Genomic DNA, 21,480 nt, shown 5'->3' on the forward strand with positions numbered 1-21,480 from the left:
GAGATAGCAAGAAGGAGGTGTGGCCTTTGAACTGAAGTCCTCCAACTCTGGAACCAGAAAACTTTTTATTTTACTCTCCATTTGTAACCTTAGGAAGTTACATAAGGACAGGGTGGTTCAGTGATGTGTCCATAGCCAGTCAGATAGTATTTGTCAGAGACAGGACCTGAATCATTTTCCCTAATTTCAGTGAGAGCCCTCTGGAGGCAATATGCCATGCTGCCTCTCTAGAATTAGTCATGGGACACATAAAAATTCACAACTTGCTTGAATTGGTTGTGGCTCTGTCCAAGAAGGTCCCAGAAACCAGTGTCTGATGCTGCAGAGGGTACAGCTTCCCTTCAGAAATACCAAAGCTATGGAAGATACCCCTTGCAGCTGGGTGACTTCCTCCCCACGGTGTAGAAGAGGACTTATTCTTTTGTTTTGTTAAATACTTCCCAATTTGATCTGCCTTGAGCCACACTCAGGAGTGTTGCTGAACCTTCAGTGCCCCAGATGGAGTATCAAAGACCCCATTTTGGCCCTGGTCAGTAATCCTTGAAAATACTCAGGTTCCCTTAGGCTTAGGATCTAAGAGATATCAGGCAGAAACCAGGCACACCCTGCATACCACTGCTCTGAACAACATAATTTCTCAGTAGCCTCATCAATAGTGTCCTCAGCCTCTACCATGATATAATGAAAATATTATTATAGTCAGCCAAATCCTAAGATTGTTCTTAGGAACTTGAGGCACTCTCTCAGACCTCAGTGGATATGACTCCTCTAAAGCTTTTGAACCTTGGCCAGTCCCTTCCCTGAGATTTTCTCCTTCTGTCTGACAGTTTCTCCTCAGCCTCTTCTTCTGGGTCATCATCCTACTCTTTCCCTTTAAGTATAGGCATCTGCCAAAGGTCAGTCCTTACCCCTCTCTTCTCTCAGTTGGTGATCTCATCAACTGTTCATGTTCACTTATCATCTCTATGCAGAAGAGTCCCAAACCCCACCCTAACTTCTAGCCTGAATATTACTCTTGCATCACCAACTAATTGCCTGCCAGATATCATCACTTGGATGTCCATCCCACAGGCATCTTTGAACTCCACATTTTCAAAACCATACATATTCCTCCAACTTTCTGATTTTAACAAACATTGTTTTAGTTACCCAAGTTCACATCCTTGGAAGCATCCTTGACCTTTCATGTTCCCTCATCCTACATTTCCTATCAGTTGCCAAGTCATGAGAATTCCACTTTTGCATCCATCACTTTTGCTCTATGTAAATATGTATGTATTTGTAAGTATGTGAATGGGTATGTAAACTGCCTCAGCAACTCTTGCCTGTACATGCTATTGCAATAGCCTGCTAATTCATCTCCCTGAATCCAGTCTCTCCTCTCTGTAATCCATTTCCCCCAAAGCTGGAAAATTATTATTCTTAAAACACAGATTTGACCACGTCAATACTCACTCCCTTCAAAAATCTTTACAGTATAAAATTTGCTGCTGAGACGAAACACAAAATCTTCAGCCTGGGGTATAAAGCCCTTTACAATGTGACTCTCATCTTCTTTTCCAATGTTATTTCATATTTTTCTCCCTCCATACTCTCTCTGTTCCAGTACACACACAATACACATTCCACCTCCCTTCTCCACACCTTTTTATGAGCTGTCCCCTCAGGCCTGATAGGCACTCACCCTTCTCCTCCATCTCTTTATATCTCCAGCTTTCTTTTGAGACCTATTCAAATACTGCCTCCTTCACAGGTCTTTCCTGATCAATGATCTCATTGTTAATACCTTCTTCATTTTGAAATTACTTTATACCATATTATATTTACTTATCTAGGGGAGGAATATGTTTTATTCCTTAAGTAGAATGTACATTTCTTGAGAACAGGCACTGTCTGGTTTTTGTCATTCAATATTCAGTGCCTAGTACCATGGCTGGATCATAGTAGGTGCCTAATAAATGTTGGTTGAATTGGATTGCTAGGAATCACAACATCTTTTAGCCTGAGGACTTTTCATAGAGCCAGTTAACACCATTTGGCAGGAAAATGCCTGTATCTACAGAAGAAAAATATGGACGAGAATGGCAATAAATTGTGTGATGTGGAGAAGTACGGTATAGTCATTAGAGCACTACACTTTGAGTCCTTAAAGATCTTGGTTCAAAGCCTTCCCCCAAAAGCTAGGTAACTCTGGACAGGTCACTCTCCTCTCTGGGCCTCAGGTGCTTAATCTACAAAATAAAGGGGATGGAGTAGAAAACCTCTAAGGTCCCTCCCAGATCTAAATCAAGGATCCAATGACCCTTCCCTACTATCACTCTCCAGAGCATCAATGCCATTGACATGCCAACAGCTATCAAATAAGAGTTATCCTGAGTGCTGACTCATTCCTCCACTGACCACTTGCTTAGTTCATGACCATCTCTCACTTGTGAAAAATGAGAAAAGTAGAACCTTTCTTCAGAAATACTCACTGGGGGCTCATCTCCTGTTCCCAGGACAAACATGCTGACTTTCATGTAGCCTTTAGCGCCAGAACTTGTATCTTCGGGGTCGTTTAGAAGAAGCCATTTTCTCATGACAGCATGACCTAAAAACAAGAAGGGGTGAAATGGAATCCTTTTCCAAGCAAGAAGTTAAAGAAATGTTGGCGGGTCTGGGGTTTTAAGACTGTTAGAGAAAAAAATAAGTATTTAAGGGAGTCTGCCCCTCATCCTACAAAGCCTCCTCAGCTCTTTCTCAAATAGTTGATTGCCTTTATGGAAATGCCAAATCTCCCTGGTCCCAAACAAGTCCCTGCAGAAATGCCAGCATGGTCCCTGTTCTGGGTCTGGGTTTGATAAGGCTCCCAGAGGTGTCTGCTCTTGTCAAGGTAAGGCCAAAAATGCCTACCCTAAATGAATAAATCATTAATGAATTTCTGCTCGCCTATGTTGAGAAACTCTGAGTTTTTCCAACAGTGTATAAGCATTCAAACTCCACCATATATGTTCAGATGACTTAAGGCCCCCTTGATAATCTTTTCTTCTTTTACTTTATAAGCCCTTAAAAATGCTTTATCTGAAGGAGAAGTGAGGGATTCAGAATTGAAGATAATGAAAATATTACTTACCAGGTTCATCATAAATGTAGCCAACATCAATCTGAAAAACAAGTTTTAAGCATTTTACATTATTTTGAAATTAATCTTATGAAACTTCTTCCCCTTCTTATGTTTACTCAGGGAATCCAAGAAGTAAAAGAGGGGGAAGGGATTGTCTAGAACACCTTTCTACCCAATGCAGAAATCTCCTTTACATCAATCTTGAGAGATGGTTGTCTGGACCCTGCTTGAACATCATTACCTAATGAAATAGCCTGCTACATTTGGAATTTGTTTGAAATATGTCATCAAACTATTTGCCTTCAATTTCAGATATTCAAGAAAATGTCCTGCCATTCTTTCTTGGCTTGATTTGCCTACCTCATGGCACCTGCCCAACCTCTAACGGAGGTTTGAAAATAATTATTGCCATAGAAAGATGTTGTAATAAGAGAGGCAGCAGGATGGACTTCTCCATTGATCTAGAAGCATTTCAGTGACAGATACAGAACCAATCCACACTGCAGCACATTCAATGACTTTAATACACAGAGGACCAACAGAGATGGTAAATCCTGTGTTATGATTAAAATTTAACAAAAGGGTAAACTGAGATAATTCTCCACACAAGATAACATTTATTAGCAGAGACATTTATGCAAAGGTCCCAAGGAAAAGGACAGTTCCCCTTCCCTAAGGAGTACAGAACAAAAAACAGAATAGTGTAGGTGAAATGGTATGGTTAAGGATATGACTGGCTGCAGAGCTGAGGCATAGGGAATGGGGTCTAGGAACAAACCCCTTCCTTCCCTCCCGAGAGTCCCAGTGCAAGAAAATAAACCAGACATCCTTAAAGGATAGCTTGGTGGTATAAACATATTAGGCCAGACTCCCTCTTGTTCACACACACACACACACACACACACACACACACACACACACACACACACACACACACATTCCCCCAAGGTCAGCTAAATTCCTTGTAGATTAGGGATTAGCAGGAGAACTGGATTTCTAAAATTAACCCCTTACAGACCTGCTGAATTCCGAACTAAGTTCAGAGACAAAGAACCATGACTTATACAATTATAGGACAAAAGCAGCTGTGGGAAGAAAAATGATACAGGATCAATCTAAATCTTCTCACCTTTAATGTAGATATACATCTTGTTTCTGTAGCGTAAGTTGCATATTTCACTACCAACCAAGACATAAGACTGCAAGATCTCTGCTGATATCCCTCCCCTGGCACCATTACATCTTGCCTTCAGAGAATGTCATGATGCCAGGATAGAATGATTTTGAGACTCACTAAGAGGGGCAAACTAACATGGGGCAGAGAATCAGCTCCTCCTTTGGGATTCTATACAGCCCTGAAATGAGATGAAAGTATCCTCTTGGTACCCACCTTAAACTCCCCCATCAGACAGTCTGCTCTCAAAGAATGAGAATCATAAACCTGGAAGAGAAAAAAATGGCCAAAGTCACAAGCTTTGTGTGACACTGATCCATCTGTGGCCTTTGAATGCCCTTGGTTCTTCTTACCCGAATGCTTATTGTCTCATCAACCAATTCCAGAGGAGTCATGTGGACATTGTAGAAAAATAACTGTTAAGACAAAAAATAAGGGAAAAAAAGAATTCCATCTGTAGAGTTAGACATAATAAGGGGGAGGGGAAGCTAAGTAAATAACTAAACTATGGATTTAATCATATTAAGTTGCTCATTTGGGCCAGATAGACACTCATTCAGCTCTTTCAGACTATAAGTTACAGAGAAAGTGTCAATCTAGTAGTTCCCCAAACCAATGAAATCACAGCCCCAGTCCCTACCCATCCTCTAGGCAGCCTAGACACTAACAGTGAAGTGACTTAACAATAGTTGGTACTTATCTAGGACTTCAAGGCTTGCAAAGTACTCCACACACATTATCTCACTTGAGCTTTACAACTGAATGAGACAGAAATTACAGAAAGTCCATTTTACAGATAAATAAATTGAAGTTTAGAGACTTAAGTGATTTGCCCACGGATCTTTCAGAGGGAAGACTCAGATTCAGGTTCTCCTGACTACCAGATGAGTCTTTTCCTTTCCTTTCTTTTTTTTTCAGGCCAGTCTTTTGTCCACTTCATCACATTGCCTCAATGGCAAACCCCAAAGGGCCACATAAACATTCTATGTAAATCAAAGGAAGGATTTGAAACTTTTTACTTCAAATCTGGCACTCCATCTACTCTGCTGTACAAGTAAAACAGAGTTTGAGTTTTGTTGTTGTTCAGTTATTTTCAACTCTTCACAATCCCATTGGGGTTTTCTTGACAATGATATCAGAGTGATTTGCCATTTCCTTCTCCAGCTCATTTTACAGACGGAGAAATTGAGGCAAAAAGGCTTAAGTGACTTGCCCAAGGTCACATAGATAGTAAATGTCTGAGGTCAGATTTGAATTCAGGGAGATAAGTCTTCTTGACTCCAGGCCTAGCCCTCTATCCACTGTATCACCCAACTGCCCTGAGTAGAGGATGATTAAGCTGCTTAATTCAAATCGACAAACCAATGGATATTTTAGACAAATTGTATGTCTGAGACATGTGTTATCTGGAAAATATAATCAATTTCTTCCTCCATTTTATCACATAGACCTATATTTTGTGTTTGTTTATTCTGTAAATAAAAAAAGTCCCAAAATCAACTCTTGTCATTGGCTGGATGAGTCTCAGTGCCTTAAAGGAACTGTTCCCTTTTTATACCATATGAGCCTGTAAGGTTGCTTCTTTCAGTTCTGATTCATTAATTATTTAGCATTTATTAGATATTTTGAGACAGCTAGGTGGCACAGTGGATAGAACACTGGACCTGTGGTCAAGAAGACCCAAGTTCAGACCCGGCCTCAGATACTAATAGCTGTGTAACCCTGGACAAATCACATAACCTCTGTCTGCCTCAGTTTCTCAACTCTAAAATGAAGATAGCACCTATCTCACAGAGTTTTTGTGAGGATCAAATGAGAGAACATTTGTAAAATGCTTTGCAAACATCAAAGCAATATTTTTATTATGTAGCCCCAACTGAACTCTAAAAATTTAATCCTCCTTTTACATTATTTCAATGCTAATGATAAATAATCTAGGGTTAAATAAATAAATGATTTCTTGAGACTAAGAATGTGTTCATCAAGCTCACTAAGGCTCTGATTGTGATTTAATTTGTTTCAGTTTCTAGATTTTTCCCTGAGTCAGTCCTTTAAGGAAAGTGAAAATTCTTCTTGAGATTTTGCTAAAGTCTTAAGAATTTAGTGGTCAGCCTTTTTTAAATCAAGCTTGGATTATAAATATATTGATATGTGTTATTATTAAGACCTTCTACAATCTGGTCACACTTTGCCTTTGCAAAGTAATTCCCCACCATTCTTCAACACAAACCTTTACTCAGTTCATGATGGCATATGTCTCACCCAAATTAGCAAATTTCCTCCCCCAATACATTCCTTCACTTATGCTATTCCAACTTCCTGAAAAGCCCTCCTCTTCCCTCCACCCCCTGCTTAACTGTTCTCTCTCCATTCTTCACCCATAAGCTAAAGTCTTGCCTCTTCCAAGAAGCCCAGATGATACCTGCTCACCTTGATCCCTTCTTTCTCTTTTGGCCTTTTGCCTTTATTGTCTGTTGCCCAATTAGTGTCGTATTGTGTAATGTATTCTTTAGCTGTCTATATTCAGCATATGACTTTTTATTACATTAGTACATATAATGCTATTATATATAATGCAATTGAATCCTAAAAAACACCATGTAACTGGAAGGGAAAGCATCAGTTCCACAGTGTTAGAAGGTTGCCTAGGGCACTGAGAAGTTCAATGACTGGTCCCTAGTCCTCAGAGTATCTCTCATAAGCTGCACTTAAACCCAGGTTTTCCAGATTCTGGGGCCAGCATTCAATCTTCTTTGTTGTAATGTATTTTTTATAAACCTACATAAATGAGAAAGATGATTTATCTACCAACTACTTACTTCATCAAAAAATGGATTGTTCCCTCTCTTGATTCTTGTTCGATGTGTTTGACCACAGACATGGACTTTGACCACTGGCTTGATATTATTTCCACTTAACTGACGTCCTTCGATCACTCTAACACGTATCTAGAAGAAGGAGGAGGAGAAGAAGAAGAAGGAGAAGAAGAAGAAGAAGAAAGAGGAGGAGGAGAAGAAGAAGAAGACAAAGAAAGGAGGGAAGGGAGGAAGGAAGGAAGGAAGGAAGAAACATGATGTTCTCAATTGCATTGAGCCACATGATGAGAAAGATATTTTACTTAAATTTTTTCAAGACTCCCCATTTTCTGTCTTGTAAGACCGCGCCCATTCTATATCACAACATATGCTGCTCAGTTGGGGAGGATCATCCCACGGGACACAAAAAAGCATAGACCTCCAGCTGTCAGTTACCTGGAAGTCTTGTGGCTTATTGGAAAGCATTCTCCGGGTATTCTTTCCTTTTGTAATCCTCCTGGCCAGCTGGGTTTCAGAAACTTTTGCAGGTGGAGTCCTTGGGTCAATGACTTTGAATGGAGTATCATTATCTCCTGTATCTTCTTCCTCTTCTTCTAATACATGAAAAAGTCACAAGGTTAAGAGCAGAAACAGTCTGGTTTTTGATAGTGGCTAAAAGGAGTTCTCCTTCATAATGGCTCACGTGTGAGCTCCCCTCATACAAACAGTTCTGCCCAACCTCCATTTTTTTCTGTGTTCCTAAGAACAAGTGCACTTGTAAATAATGCCATGTCATGGTGTGGAGGTGACCCAGCCTTCTCTATGTTGATCACTGATCACAACCTCCTACTAAGCTAAAGAGACTCTGACTACAGGAACTGTGCTAGAGATGGAGTACCAGCAGAGACAAATTCAGAAAGGTTCCTCACCTTCAGTCTCTCCCACTTTGACCCTCCCAAATGCTATGTCCAGTAGGTTCCAACAAGAATTAGCATCTTCATTTTACAGATGTGAAAACTGAGGCTTGGAGGGGTTAACTAGTTCATGGAAGGATTTAAACTCAGGCCTTCCTAATTCAAAGTCCTGTACTTTAGCCATACACTAGTCACTATTACTCTATGCTAAAATAGCCACAGCAAGTCATGCAGACCATCTGCTAATACATAAAGGGGTTTTGATCTACATGATCAAAGAAATATTCCCTCCCATCACATCTCAGAGCCTGGAAGAAGGCACAAAACAGAAGATCAAAAGATCAGAGGATCAAAGACTTAAGTCCTTAGAAACCATTGAACCCACCACCTCATTATTTACAGATAAGGAAACTGAGGTATAGGGAGGCTGTGGATTGCCCAGGGTCACACAGTAAGTGTCTGAAGCTATATTTAAACTTCTCTCCATTATTGTACATTGTCTATGATATCGCCCAGATATCTTAATGGCAGAAATTTCTGCAGTTTTATTGCAACTACCAGGCCAAAAATTCTGTTTCCCTCCTCCCTCTTGCAAATCTCTCTAGCATGTGTCATAACCAAGGCTTGGGAAGGCAGAAACCTTTTGATCTCCAGAAAACAGCTTCCTCCTGGGAAGGCCCTAGAAGGTCTTGTAAGAAGCTCTTACAAGGGACTGCTACCCTGAGTACACAAATTCCCTGGGTTCTATGAGAAAAGTATATGGAAAAGAGACAGACAGAGTCACAGAGTCAGACAGAGAGACAGAGAGAGAGTGCAAGAGAGACAGAGACAGAGAATTAGCAGGATGCTAACTTCCCCTCCCCCACTCTCCCATCCCTTTTCTGTGTGGGAAATGGTCCCCTTTTTTCTAGGCCCCCTTCTCTCTTCCCCACCTATTCCATGTACTCCCTACTACTTCTCTACTGAGAAAAGATGGGTTTTTTCCCCTTCAGTTCTTTTTTTCTTCTTTCTTTTTAAAAATCTCTCCTTAAGCTCCTGGGTAATCATCTGACTTGTAAAGGCACTTATTCAAAGATTTAATGGTCTTGGTCACTTCCCACAGACTTAAGTCACTCCTAGGTTGTCCCAATGGCTATTGATTTGGGAGGAGACTGGGAATTCCACGGAGCAATGAAGAAGAGATGTTTGGCCAGGCTTCTTAAATACCAACAGATGGGATTAAGTAGAAGAATTCTCTCTTTGTAAAGTTAAACATCTGGAACTCTGTACTTAGTTTTGTTTTATTTTCATCTTTCCCTTCATTCCTTGGTAAAGCTTTTTAACCCTGACCTATGAGATAGTGCAGAAAGCACTGGATCTGGCGTCAGGGGACTTGGGTGTGAATCCGGAGTCTGCCACTGTACAAACTTAGGACTGCCCCTTCCCCTCTCTGGACCTCAGATTGCTCTTCTGGAAAAATGAGATATTTGGACAAGATCAGAGCTTCTTCAACAAGAGACCCTGAACTGTTAAAAAAAATTACTTTGATAACTGTATTTCAATATAATCAATTCCTTTGTAACTCTAATATTTTACTTTATGCATTTAAAAACATACTACTCTGAGAAAGAGACAGAGGGTTTCACCAGACTGCCAAAGCTAAGACACAAAAGAGATTGAGATTCCCTGGATTATAAAACAATTCCAAAGGATTCATGATGAAAAATGCTATATAGAGAGAAAGAACGGATGGAGTCTGAATGCAGATCAGAGTATACTACTTTCACTTTTGTATGTGTGGTTTTTTTCTTTTGGTCTATTTCTTCTTTCACAACATGACTAATATGGAAAAATATTTTTAAAAATCTCTGGATTAGATGATCGTAAGGGCCCTTGCAGTTCTAAATCCCATGAGGTTTATTTACTATGATAGCTGTCTCAGTTACAGAGATAGGACAAGCTATCTGTACCGCTTAGACTAGTAGTTCGGAAATTTTTTGATTTCAGAAACCCTTTGCACTCTTAAAATTTATAGAAGACATTGACCTCACTCCCTGACAGTTGTTTGTTTCTTTGGATGGAAGCAGCTTTTAAAAGAAAACAAGGATGCAGAAGCCAGCAGTGGGGAGTCTCTCTCTTCACTTCCCCAAGTTTAAGCAGGAAGTCAGTGTCTACACCCAAGGTGTGAAGAAGGCAGAGGGGTTCCTTTGTTCTTTTCAAGGTAATCTAGTTCAGAGGATTATAGATTCTGAGATAAAATGGACCAGAGATATGATCTAGTCCAGAGATTCTTAACCTTTTTTTGTGTCATGGACCCCTTTGTCAGTGTGCTAAAGTCCATAGACTCCTTGTCAAAATCATCTTTTTACAAGCAAAAAATAAAATACACAGGATTACAAAGGAAAGTGATTATATTGAAATAGTATCCAAAAAAGTTTTTTAAATTCCAGACTCTGGGATAAGAAGCTAATCTAGTCCAACAGGTTCATGGGATTCTAGAATGTTAGTGATGGAAAATACAATAGAAATCATACAATCTAGACCTCTCATTTTACAAATGAGGAACCAGTAGTTAGTTAGAGCCAGGATTTGAACCAAGATTTTTCTGTGAAATGTCTGTTTCCTGTACGAGAAGAAGCAGAGAGGCTCCAAAAGAAGGGGTCTGTATAGCCTCCAGACACTACACACCGCTATCCTGCCCCTTTGGGCAGCCAAGGGACCTGAATGAAAGTGGACTGTGTTTTATGAACATCTGAGTCTTCATCATGAACTTTGCTAACCCAGTAAGACTTCTCAGATTCAGAGAAAACAAGCCCTTTCCCTACTCCCACATTCTTGGAGGAGCTAAGGATGAAGGGAGGAAAAAAGATGAACTGGAATGTCTAGTAGTGCTAAATGCACAGACACTTAAATATTTGTCTTGCTGGAATGAGGCAGGTAATAAAGCGAGAGAAACCAGGCTCAGGCAACAAGGGTTGGCCTTGTGCACAATGCTGTTATCCAACCACTCTACTCAGATATCATCAGAGAGGAGCACTCAGGGGAAGAAAAAGCTTGAGCTATTTCTGCTGCTTCCTAACATGAAGGCAAAGGTACATTTTAGCAGGAAACTTGCCCTTAAAGTGGCAGAAAACTATTTGGCATCAAACAAATAGTGCCTGGGGAATGAATTTGGATCTGAAATGAGTATTCTTGGCATTACCTCATGGGAGACACCCTGAACTCAGCTGGAAATCATCTCCCCTACCCTCTCAGTCCCTACATGTTCCTTACATTTTTACATAACTCCTTCTGGAGCCCCATCATATAAAATGTCTGCATGCAGGCCTTATTTCGAGGTTACATTAACCACACCCTTCTAAGAGAAGCAAATTCACTGTTAAAATGTTCTCCACTGTACTAACATGCCTGGGCCAGTTAATTTAGTGGGTTAGAGCTTAGTGCCAGTCAGAACAGGGTGTGGATTTGGTCACCAGAAAGTTAACTTCACACAGACCTTTACAAGAACCCTTGATCCAAAGGAAGTGGGGAAGGATGTCTGTGTGAGAGTATGGATGACTCAGCCTGACCCCATCCCTACTTCTGGAAAGAACAGTCTAAAACATGTGCTCCTCCAAAGATGTTACCTACTTAGAGAAAACAGGGCATAATAGTTGTGGGTGTACTAGCTTCTATCTAGCAATTAGAGTACCTGGAGAAAGCTTCACAAAATGTGCCCTTAAATGAGCTTTTTAAGCACAAATGTGGATATGTAGCTACTTCCTGAAGGAAAGTATCTCTAGGACATAAGGTCTTATGGGCACAGTCCCAGGGACACTTCAAGGACATTGATTTTCAATCCTATAGTTCTGCTTCCTATATTCCCTCCCACCCCCCTTTTTAAAAATTGGTAGCCCCTTCCACCATAAGATAGGCCTTTTGAGTGAGGGAGGGTTGTACAGGTCACCAACCTCGCCTCTCCTCTAGAGTCATCTGAATCCAGTGACCAGATATTCATCAGGATGACTGGAGATGACCCAGGATGAGGCAATTGGGTTGTCAATTTGGATAGAAAATTATTCACCAACACCAAGGGTGAGGAAGCTGTGGCCTAAAGTTTGCATGTGGCCCTCTAGGTCCTCAAATGTGGTCCTTTGACAGAATCCAAATTTCACAGAACAAATCTTGTGGCCTCAAGGTCACAAGTTCCCCCTGTCTGAACCAGGCAGTCATATCTGTATTAAGCTCAACACTGTACATACTAGGCATTATAGGAGATATGAAAAAGTATAACACAGGGTTTTTACCCTCAAAGGACTTAAATTCAATTGGGAAGCCAAGATTAACATACATGAAATAGATGGCAAACAGAGCAGGATAATACAGAGAAGTAGTATGGGAAAGACCCAGAAATCAGAAGACCTGGGTTCTAATTCCAGATACATAACCAACTAAGCTGAGTAACTTTGACCTTAACCTCTCTGAACTTGTTTCCTATTATCCCCTATAAGATGGGGATAATAACACCTGGCTTGACTTATGTAGGTGGCTGTAAGAATCAAATGAAATAATCTATGAGAAAGTAATTGAAATGATGACATGCTAGGTAACTCTGAGAAATTACTCTCATTTCACATTTTCAATACCAGCAGCAGATATAAATTGAGCTTACCTCCAGTGCCTTCCACATTGGTCCCACCTGGGTCATTTAGGTTGGTAGCCCCCACTGCTGGTGGATCATAGGCAACCACCAGATCAATTGTGGCCTGAGTGGAAATAAACAATGACAGACAGAGTCAGTGCATCTGTAGGTAACTTCAGAGCTTCTGAATGAATGTCTCTCCTCAGGCCGTAAGGATCTCCATGGCAGGAGGAACATTTTTCAAGAGAGAGGATATAGCCAGGGAAGGGAAGACCTATCTCTAATATGGGCAGTCTTCTCAACTGAAAGAGAAGGTCCCAAGTTCATTAATTCCAATGGGGAGAGCCAGAAGGACCAAAGGAATGAGAGTCATGTTCACATAGCCAAAAGGAGTTGTTATTGCTAAGGAGTCAATAGGCAATGAATGAATGGTAACATTGTCCTATAAACTAGAAATAGTGGGAACAGGCAAACATGAATGAGCTTGTAGAGACTGTCAGCATAGATTGGATTTATCTTTTGTTAGGGTTCAGACATAATGGAACATAAACTGAGAAGTCAATGATGGGGGTGATCCAGAGGCAAGTATGACAAAAGAACACAATTTTATATGTATTCTTTAGATAGTATGTGATCCTACCCAATAGTTTCTAGATGAGATTTCTATTGTAATAATGGATTACTGTAACCTCATCCAATGAGACACATACTATGAAATTAAACTAAGTTCAGCTACAAATACCATAATAGTTATCATGTGTATCCAATAGCAATACAAATTGCTAAAAATTGTGTCAAATATGCAGATAAGCATATTTAAACATATGTAAACAAATGCCCATGTGGGTATACATACACAGACATAGCCACATATAATTCTTCTCATTATATGGAATCATAATTTAGATTTTTGAAATTTGTAAACCAGTTAATTGATTGTATTGATGATTTATTCTGAAACCAACCCATTTTGCAACACCATTATCCTCTTGCCCACCACCTCCCCCATTAGACTATGAACTTTTTGAGGACAGGAAATGTCTTTTGCCTCTTTTTGTATCTCCAGAATTTAGTACAGAGCTTGGCATGTAGTAGACTTCTAATAAATGTTTATTGATTGATTGGCCCAAATGGAGTTACCACAAGACCTTGAACCCAAAGGCTATTCCTTTGGGAAGCAATGCCTTACAGACCACTGGTTCTGTTTCCAACCTAGGCTTAACAGCCATCATTGAAGGAAGAAATTGGTGTGAAGAGTGGGCTTGCCTTCCTCAATGATGCCAATCCCAGCTGTTAACAGTTACTGACAAACAGGTAAGCCCAGAGCCCCAAAATGGTGCCCCCCCCACTCCCACTCCTGTTCTCAGTCCAGCCCTTGAAGTCCTCCTTGATGATGCAACCATGATCTTAACAGGTTCTTCAGCCCCTGCCTCCTTAATAGCCACAGTGATTGACAACTTAGAAAGAAAGTTTCTGCCACCAAAGTCCTTGGTACCGTCAAATGGTTCAACATCAAAAACTGATATGATTTAATTAATGGAAATGACATTAAAGAAGATGCTTTACCATCTGCTTTGCTACAGTACTCTAAGGACCAGGAAACCTTTCCATCTGATTTGTAGCTGACACCTTTAGGGTGGACTGCCTCCCTCATTGCTCCTCTACCATCTCTTCCGCCCTGCCCCCACAGCCCTCTATCTTGCTTTTCTATTTGTAATCCTTAGTGCAAGGCATGGTGCTTTGCAGCACTTAATAAATGCTTTTTCGTTCATTCATCTTGGAGCAATGTTTTTCCTTTATATGTAATAGACATATTACCATCGTCACACACATTTCTAATATAAAAACTTTCATATGAACCTTGGAAATGAATACTCTCTGATAAGGGGGAAATCACTTACCCCAGTATCTTGTCCCCTTTCATTTACCAAAGTTGTGCGTTTATAAGGAAGAGATCGACTCTCTCCACCTGTCAAGGCCTTCAGTGGGATTGTTGCAGTGCCAATCAATCTGGGGAGGAAAGAGGAAGAAGACAGGTCATTCTACAGGATAATAATAAATTATTATATTAATATAATATATACAACATATATAATAAATACAGGTCTTTGAAATTCATACTTGAAGGAAATACTATAATTCAGTTAGAGGTGAGGGAAAATGAAAATGTACTCATTTTCTCAAATTCATATCCAGTCTCAGACACTAGCTGTGTGAGCCTGAGTAAGTCACTTAACCCCAATTGCCTCCAAAAAAAAAAAAAAAGAAAGAAAGAAAAGAACATAGAAAACAAAGATGTAATTTTTTTCTCATCCAAGTACATGAACCCTACTGATATCTATCCACAGACCCCTCGGGAGTCCATGGATCCCAAGGTAAGAACTCCTGCTCTAGGAGGAAATCTACTTACCATTATAATACATAATAATCCATAGTTAATAAATTAGAGAGACTCACAATAAGTTGTAACAAAATGTATGAGGGCAGAGATGAGAGAGAGGGTTGAGAGGCCAGAGCAAGAAAGCCTTTCTGCTCCAACTTTTGTTGAAAAATCTCCTTAAAATACCTCTAGTCTCATTTCCTGTCTTGGAGGCATCAGCTACTGAATACAACTATGCTTTTCCAAAGATTCAGGATTCTTTCAGTGATACAGGGTCACTATAATGAGTACAGCAGAAGCTGTAGGAGACTGTGTTCAATGGAACCTGACCCCAGGACATGTCCTAGAACATGGATTTTTAAAACAAATCCCCAATAGGAGTTGTTTCCTTGTGACTTGTTTCTTCATCTTCAAAATAAAATAGAAGAAAAGAATTCTTCTTAATTATAGGTTCAATTTATTTGAGGCACTACCATCAGGAGAACTGTGTTCAAGTTCAGAGTGGTCTTGGGGCAAGACAGTTAACTTCCAGGGGAAGCAGGAGGCCTTTAAAGTTAGGAGGACACTGGCCTTTAAAGTTAAATCTCATCTCAGATACAGAGCAGTCCTAGACTTAGCCTCTTTTTTGAGATAATACATTTATATTACATTTATATTAATAGCATTTGCATTTGCACCACCAGAATTTCTCCTTCCCTCCCCCTCCAAGAGAGCCATCCCATATTACAAACAATATTTTTATTTTTTATTAATTTTTTAATGTTTATTTATTTATTTTTAATTTTCAATACTTATTTCCACAAAATTTAAAGTTCCAAATTTTCTCCCCATCTCTCCCCTCCCCCCACCTCAAAACACTGTGCATTCTGATTACCCCTTCCCCCAATCTGCTCTCCCTTCAATCACACCCCTCCCTTCCCTTATCCCTATCTTCTCTCTTTTCTTGTAAGGCAAGATAGATTTCTATACGCCATTACCTGTATTTCTTATTTCCCAGTTGCATGCAAAAACAATTCTCAACATTTGCTCCTATAACTTTGAGTTCCAACTTCTGTCCCTCCCTACCTCCCCACCCATCCCCACTGAGAGGGCAAACAATTCAATATAGACTATATATGTGTAGCTTTGCAAAAGACTTCCATAATAGTCATGTTGTATAAGACTAACTATATTTCCCTCCATCCTATCCTGCCCACCATTTATTCTATTCTTTCTTTTGACCTTGTCCCTCCCCAAAGGTGTTTACTTCTAATTGCTCCCTCCTCCCATTTGCCCTCCCTTGTATCATCCCCCCACTTCATTTGTCCCCTTCTCCCCTACTTTCCTGTAGTGTAAGATAGATTTTCATACCAAATTGAGTGTGCATGTTATTGCCTCCTTAAGCCAAATGTGATGAAAGTAAGCTTCACTTTTTCCCTCTTACCTCCCCTCTTTTCCCCTCCATTGAAAAAGTTTTTTCTTGCCTCTTTTATAAGAGATAATTTGCCCCATTCCATTTCTCCCTTTCTCCTCCCAATATCTTCCTCTCTCATCCCTTAATTTTATTTTTTTAGATATCATCTATTCAACTCACCCTGTGCTCTCTGTCTATGTGTGTGTGTGTGTGTGTGTGTGTGTGTGTGTGTGTGTGTGTGTGTGTGTAATCCCTCCAACTACCCAAATACTGAGAAAAGTTTCAAGAATTACAAATATTATCTTTCCATGTAGGAATGTAAACAGTTTTCTTTCCTGTTTACCTTTTCATGCTTTTCTTGATTCTTGTGTTTGAGAGTCAAATTTTTTATTCAGCTCTGTTCTTTCCATCAAGAATGCTTGAAAGTCCTCTATTTCATTGAATGATCATTTTTTTCCCTGAAGTATTATACTCAGTTTTGCTGGGTAGGTGATTCTTGGTTTTAATCCTAGTTCCTTTGACTTCTGGAATATCATATTTCAAGCCCTTTGATCCCTTAATGTAGAAGCTGCCAGATCTTGTGTTATCCTGACTGTATTTCCACAATACTCAAATTGTTTCTTTCTAGCTGCTTGCAATGTTTCCTCCTTGACCTGGGAACTCTGGAATTTGGCCACAATAATAGGAGTTTCTCTTTTTGGATCTCTTTCAGAAGGTGTACAAACAATATTTTTAATGAAAAAAAAAATAAAGTGGAAGAAGAAAGAAATCAGCAAACCTATCAATGCATAAGAAGAGTCTGCAAATGTTCCACCCCCATGGACCCTTCTCTGCAAAGGCCTGGGGGAAGGAGTCTCCTCATTTTCTGCTTACAGTGTTGTAGTCATCATCTATAATGTTTTCTTCATTCTGCTTACTTCACTCTGCATCAGTCATGCAACCTCTTTGTGCCTCAATTTCCACATTTTTAGATGAGAAAGTAAATGAACTCTCAGTTCCATTCTAGTCTAAATCTAGGATTTTATGATTTAACATCTCTGAGTCTTAGTTTTCTCATCTCTAAAATGAAAGCGGCAATACTTACCTGCCTTGTTGTTTTTTTGGTCATGTCCAATTCTTTGTGGCCCCAGTATGGAGTTTCCTTGGCAAATATATTGGAGTGGTTTGCCATTTCCTTCTCCAGAGGGTGAAGGCAAATAGCCATTAAGTGACTTGCCCAGGGTCACATAGCTAGTAAGTGTCAGACCAGATTTGAACTCAGGTCTATCCCTATTCCAAGCTCAGCACTCTGTCCACTGAGCCATGCAGAGGCCTCTTTGCCTACCTTACTGGGCTGCTATGTAGAAAGGACTTCATCAACTTTAAAGTGATGGATGAAAGTGAGTCATTATCTATAAAATAAATAAGGAGATTGAACTCAATGATCTCTATGGTCTGTTCTAACTGGAGTGTTCTATAGCACAACATTTTGGAGATGGAAGGACTTTAAAATATCATTTCATCCATTCCTTTCTTTTTAAAAATGTGGAAATTGAGGCCCCTAAAGATGCAAAAAAAGTACCCAAATTCATAGAGTTAATGGTGAAACCAACCCTTAGAACTCAGGTTTCCCAATTGCTAGACAGGTCTTTTTTCAACTATGCTATCCTGCTTATCCTCTAGTGTACAATTTTAGAGCATTTTTGATTATGTGATTCTAATTGCATAGTATTTTGGATTTATGCATCAGTATTTGTGCATTTGTATTGTTTTATTTTTTTTTTCACCTCCTAATTTAGATGTTTCCTCCTCATTCAGATTGTAAATCCCTCCAGGGCAGATTAGATCATCTCTAAGGTCCCTCCAGACTCTGAAATTCTAGATTAAGACTTTATACATAGTATTCCTAGGATCTCAGGCTTAGACCAGGAGACCTAGAGAGGTTTGGTGACTTGTCCAGGGTCACAATGACAGAAAACACCTGAGGTGGGATTTGAACCCTCACCTTCTTGACTATAAGTCTACTTTCCTTTCTACTCCCCACCCTGCTTCTCTCTATAGTATTTACCTATTTAGGAAATTTCAGCTTAGGCTTCAAGGTCACAGATTTCCTGTTCTCTTCTTCCTGAATTCTTTGAACTTTTAATTTAAAAGAAATCTACTTACTATGTGTCTATGTTTGGTAATAAATACTGTTTAGCAGTTTTAAAAGCACAAAAACGCATGCAGAATTCCCAACCAATGCCATTCTGAGTGGTTCCTTCTCTCATCACTAACACTCAGTTTTACATTTTCCATTCTGACTCAGCCTACATCTGCTCCCTTTTCTTCCTAACAAGAAAGGAGTTGACTGGGAAGAGAATAAAATAAACATGAAGTCAATTATTGGCTCCAAGCAGTCAAAATACCCCTTGCCTGGAGGCACTGCACCCCATTTCCTAACCTTCAAGCCATTTTCCTTTATAAATTATTAATCCTTTGCAGAGTACTGTAAAAACAAAAAAGAAACTCACATTTAATTCTCAAAGGAAGAGGCTACTTTCTTATAGAGACTTTCCCACTAAAAATGAGCTTTAGAAACAGTTTCAGTTGAAGAAAGAATGCAGGCATATAGCTGTAATTTTTAATAAGATTACAGCCAATGCAGGCTGAAATAAAACATTCCCTTTGGAGAAGTCTGTACTCCATGACTAAGACTAAGGGCCTCCCTGGCCTATTTTCTAAATCGTTGCCTAGTTACAAAATACTCAAAGAGCCTGGAAAATGATGACTTGGCCTCCTACACATGGGACAAGAACATTTTAACCTGACCACAAACTGACTTCCTTTAGAGAAAGCCACACTCACATCGGCAACTTTTTCCTTTGTCTTCCTGGTGTTTTAAAACAGGCAACATGACAGAGGTTGGACTTTGCTGCTGTTGTTTTTATTGTTATTGTTGTATTTTCACAGAAAAACAAGTGAGTCTAGTTAAGCTAGGGCCTAGCTTAAAAAAAAATGAACAGCCTTCTCCTCAGGAAACTTCATGTGGGAAAGCAGATTACAGCCTTCAAGCTCTCTAGCTAAACTCAGGGAGGTTATAAATTACAGATGTTTTCAGAAAAAAAAATGCAAGGAAGAGAGGAGACTTAACTATTGCTTTGCTAAATATCTAAGTACTTATTTACCACATAGGACCATAGATTTAGAGCTGGAAAAGATCTTATTATTTACCTGATCCGACATCATCATTTTACAGATGATTAAACTGTAACTCAGAGGAATTGAGAGAAATCTCAATTTCTCAATCTCAGTTCTCAAGATCACATGACTAGTGACAGATGGAATTTGAACTCAGGCCCCCTCTCAACCTCCAAAATTCAGTGTGCTTTCCACTAAGACACAGTGCCTCCCTGAGAGGCCAGGTTGGGTTACCATGTGTGAGCATCAGCTGCCTGGGAATTAGATGTCACAATGGCTGGTAAAAATATTAATAACTTGGTGATGCATACACATAGACAGATGGACAGAGAGACAGATAGATAATAGATATAAAGAAGATAGGGAATATTTAATAAGTATTTGCCACATGCCAAGAACTGTTCTGAGTGCTAAGTATACAAATATAAGCAAGCAAGAGGGTCCCTACTTAAGAAGAGCTTATATTCTAATTAGAGAAAACAATCCAAAAAGGTCAGTTAGAAAGCATGGGATATACATACAGTTGCATGGTTTGCGTTGTGTATAGACACATATGTATATATATATATGTGTACACATGCATATATATAATTATACTCACAAAATGTGCACATGTGTAGTGTATCTCTAGCTATAAATGATCTTAAGTGTATTGGCTAAGAGTTTCATTACCAGTGGTTTTCTTTTGATGGGGTACAGAGCAAAGAAAAACTAGACAAGAAGTAGAAAAACATGCTCATGATTAACTTCAGCATAAATTTTACAGAAGCATGCCCTAATGGTGAGTAACGTGCTGGCAGAATTCCTGACTGGGGAGACTGACTCGTATAAAGTTATTCTTCTGCATAATAGTGAGATCAGCCCACATGGATTGCTGGAAATTCCTTCCAGAAAAATAACTGGGAACCAAAAGTTTCAAGAGAAGAAATCCTATGGCACATTACTTTGCACCTTCGGAGACACAAGTTCAAATTTGATTTTCCATTGGTACAAAATCATCACTAGCGTGGAATAACTGAGTCCTTGCCCCAGGGTATAGAATTTGAGAGGATGCCAAAAGGACAGTCCTGGAGTTTGCTTCCTATTTCCCTAGGCTGTTCCCCAGATGATCTCTCCATCCTGATCAAAGGCAGACTTGTCCAAGGGTAGATTCCTTCTCCCAATAAATGCATATCTTGCCCTGTTCCCCAGTCCTGCAGTAGTATAGAAATCACATTGTTAGGCATATTGAATCTGAGGTCCCAGAGGAGGAGGGAGAAGATGACATCAAGAGAATATGAAAAGGGGTTGGTCTTGCAAAAGGAAAGGTTGCCCTTCCTCTGAAACAATACAGAAGCTGGGAAGGATAAATAGGGACAGTCAGTCAACAAGCATTTGTTAAGTGTTGGGAACTGTGCTAAGAATTAGAGACAGAGAGAGAAGCAAAAAACAGTCCCATTCCTAAAAGAGCTCACATTCTAACCAGGAAACAAGATGTAAATAATTATGAACATACATGATAATAATAATAATAATAATAACTAACACATCTATAGTATTTTCAGGTTTGCAAAGCACTTCACAAATATTATCTCCCTTTATCCTTACAACAACCCTAGGAGGAATATGTTATTATCCCTATTTTATAAAAGGAAACTGAGGCTGACAATAGCTAGTAAATGCCTGAGACTGGATTTGTATTCAGGTTTTCTTGACTCCAAGTCTAGCACTCTATCCACTCTACCACCAACTGTCTCACACATATATTGCTATCTATCTGTCTGTCTATCTGCCTGCCTGCCTGTCTGTCTGTCTGTCTGTCTATCTATCTCTCACCTGGCTATACTACTTTGGAACTCCCCTGACTGGTTTCTCCACTATGCCTCAGAGAAAGCTCATCACCAGGATAACCTCATCATGATGCAAGATATCCTCAGCCTTGGACCTCTATCTGGTCCCTCCCTCCACTTCTCTGATTGGAGG

General features: G+C 39.7%; 1 protein-coding gene across 4 annotated transcripts in view; it reads right to left on the reverse strand.

Annotated features, from left to right (window-relative positions):
- Positions 1-21,480, reverse strand: part of MYOF (myoferlin) — a 143,197-nt gene that overhangs the window by 78,897 nt on the left and 42,820 nt on the right. For 3 of the 4 annotated variants that reach the window (XM_072625459.1, XM_072625453.1, XM_072625436.1), the window contains exons 4-11: positions 14,488-14,596; positions 12,617-12,710; positions 7,529-7,686; positions 7,097-7,225; positions 4,631-4,693; positions 4,494-4,544; positions 3,113-3,143; positions 2,475-2,590 (exon numbers count right to left, since the gene is read on the reverse strand). In XM_072625459.1, the coding sequence (XP_072481560.1) occupies positions 2,475-2,590; positions 3,113-3,143; positions 4,494-4,544; positions 4,631-4,693; positions 7,097-7,225; positions 7,529-7,686; positions 12,617-12,710; positions 14,488-14,596 (751 nt within the window). The remainder of the gene's footprint in view (positions 1-2,474; positions 2,591-3,112; positions 3,144-4,493; positions 4,545-4,630; positions 4,694-7,096; positions 7,226-7,528; positions 7,687-12,616; positions 12,711-14,487; positions 14,597-21,480) is intronic. The other variant, XM_072625447.1, reaches the window with a different exon arrangement.

This window comes from Notamacropus eugenii, chromosome 1 (genome assembly GCF_028372415.1).
Source record: "Notamacropus eugenii isolate mMacEug1 chromosome 1, mMacEug1.pri_v2, whole genome shotgun sequence".
Classification (NCBI taxonomy): Eukaryota; Metazoa; Chordata; class Mammalia; order Diprotodontia; family Macropodidae; genus Notamacropus; species Notamacropus eugenii.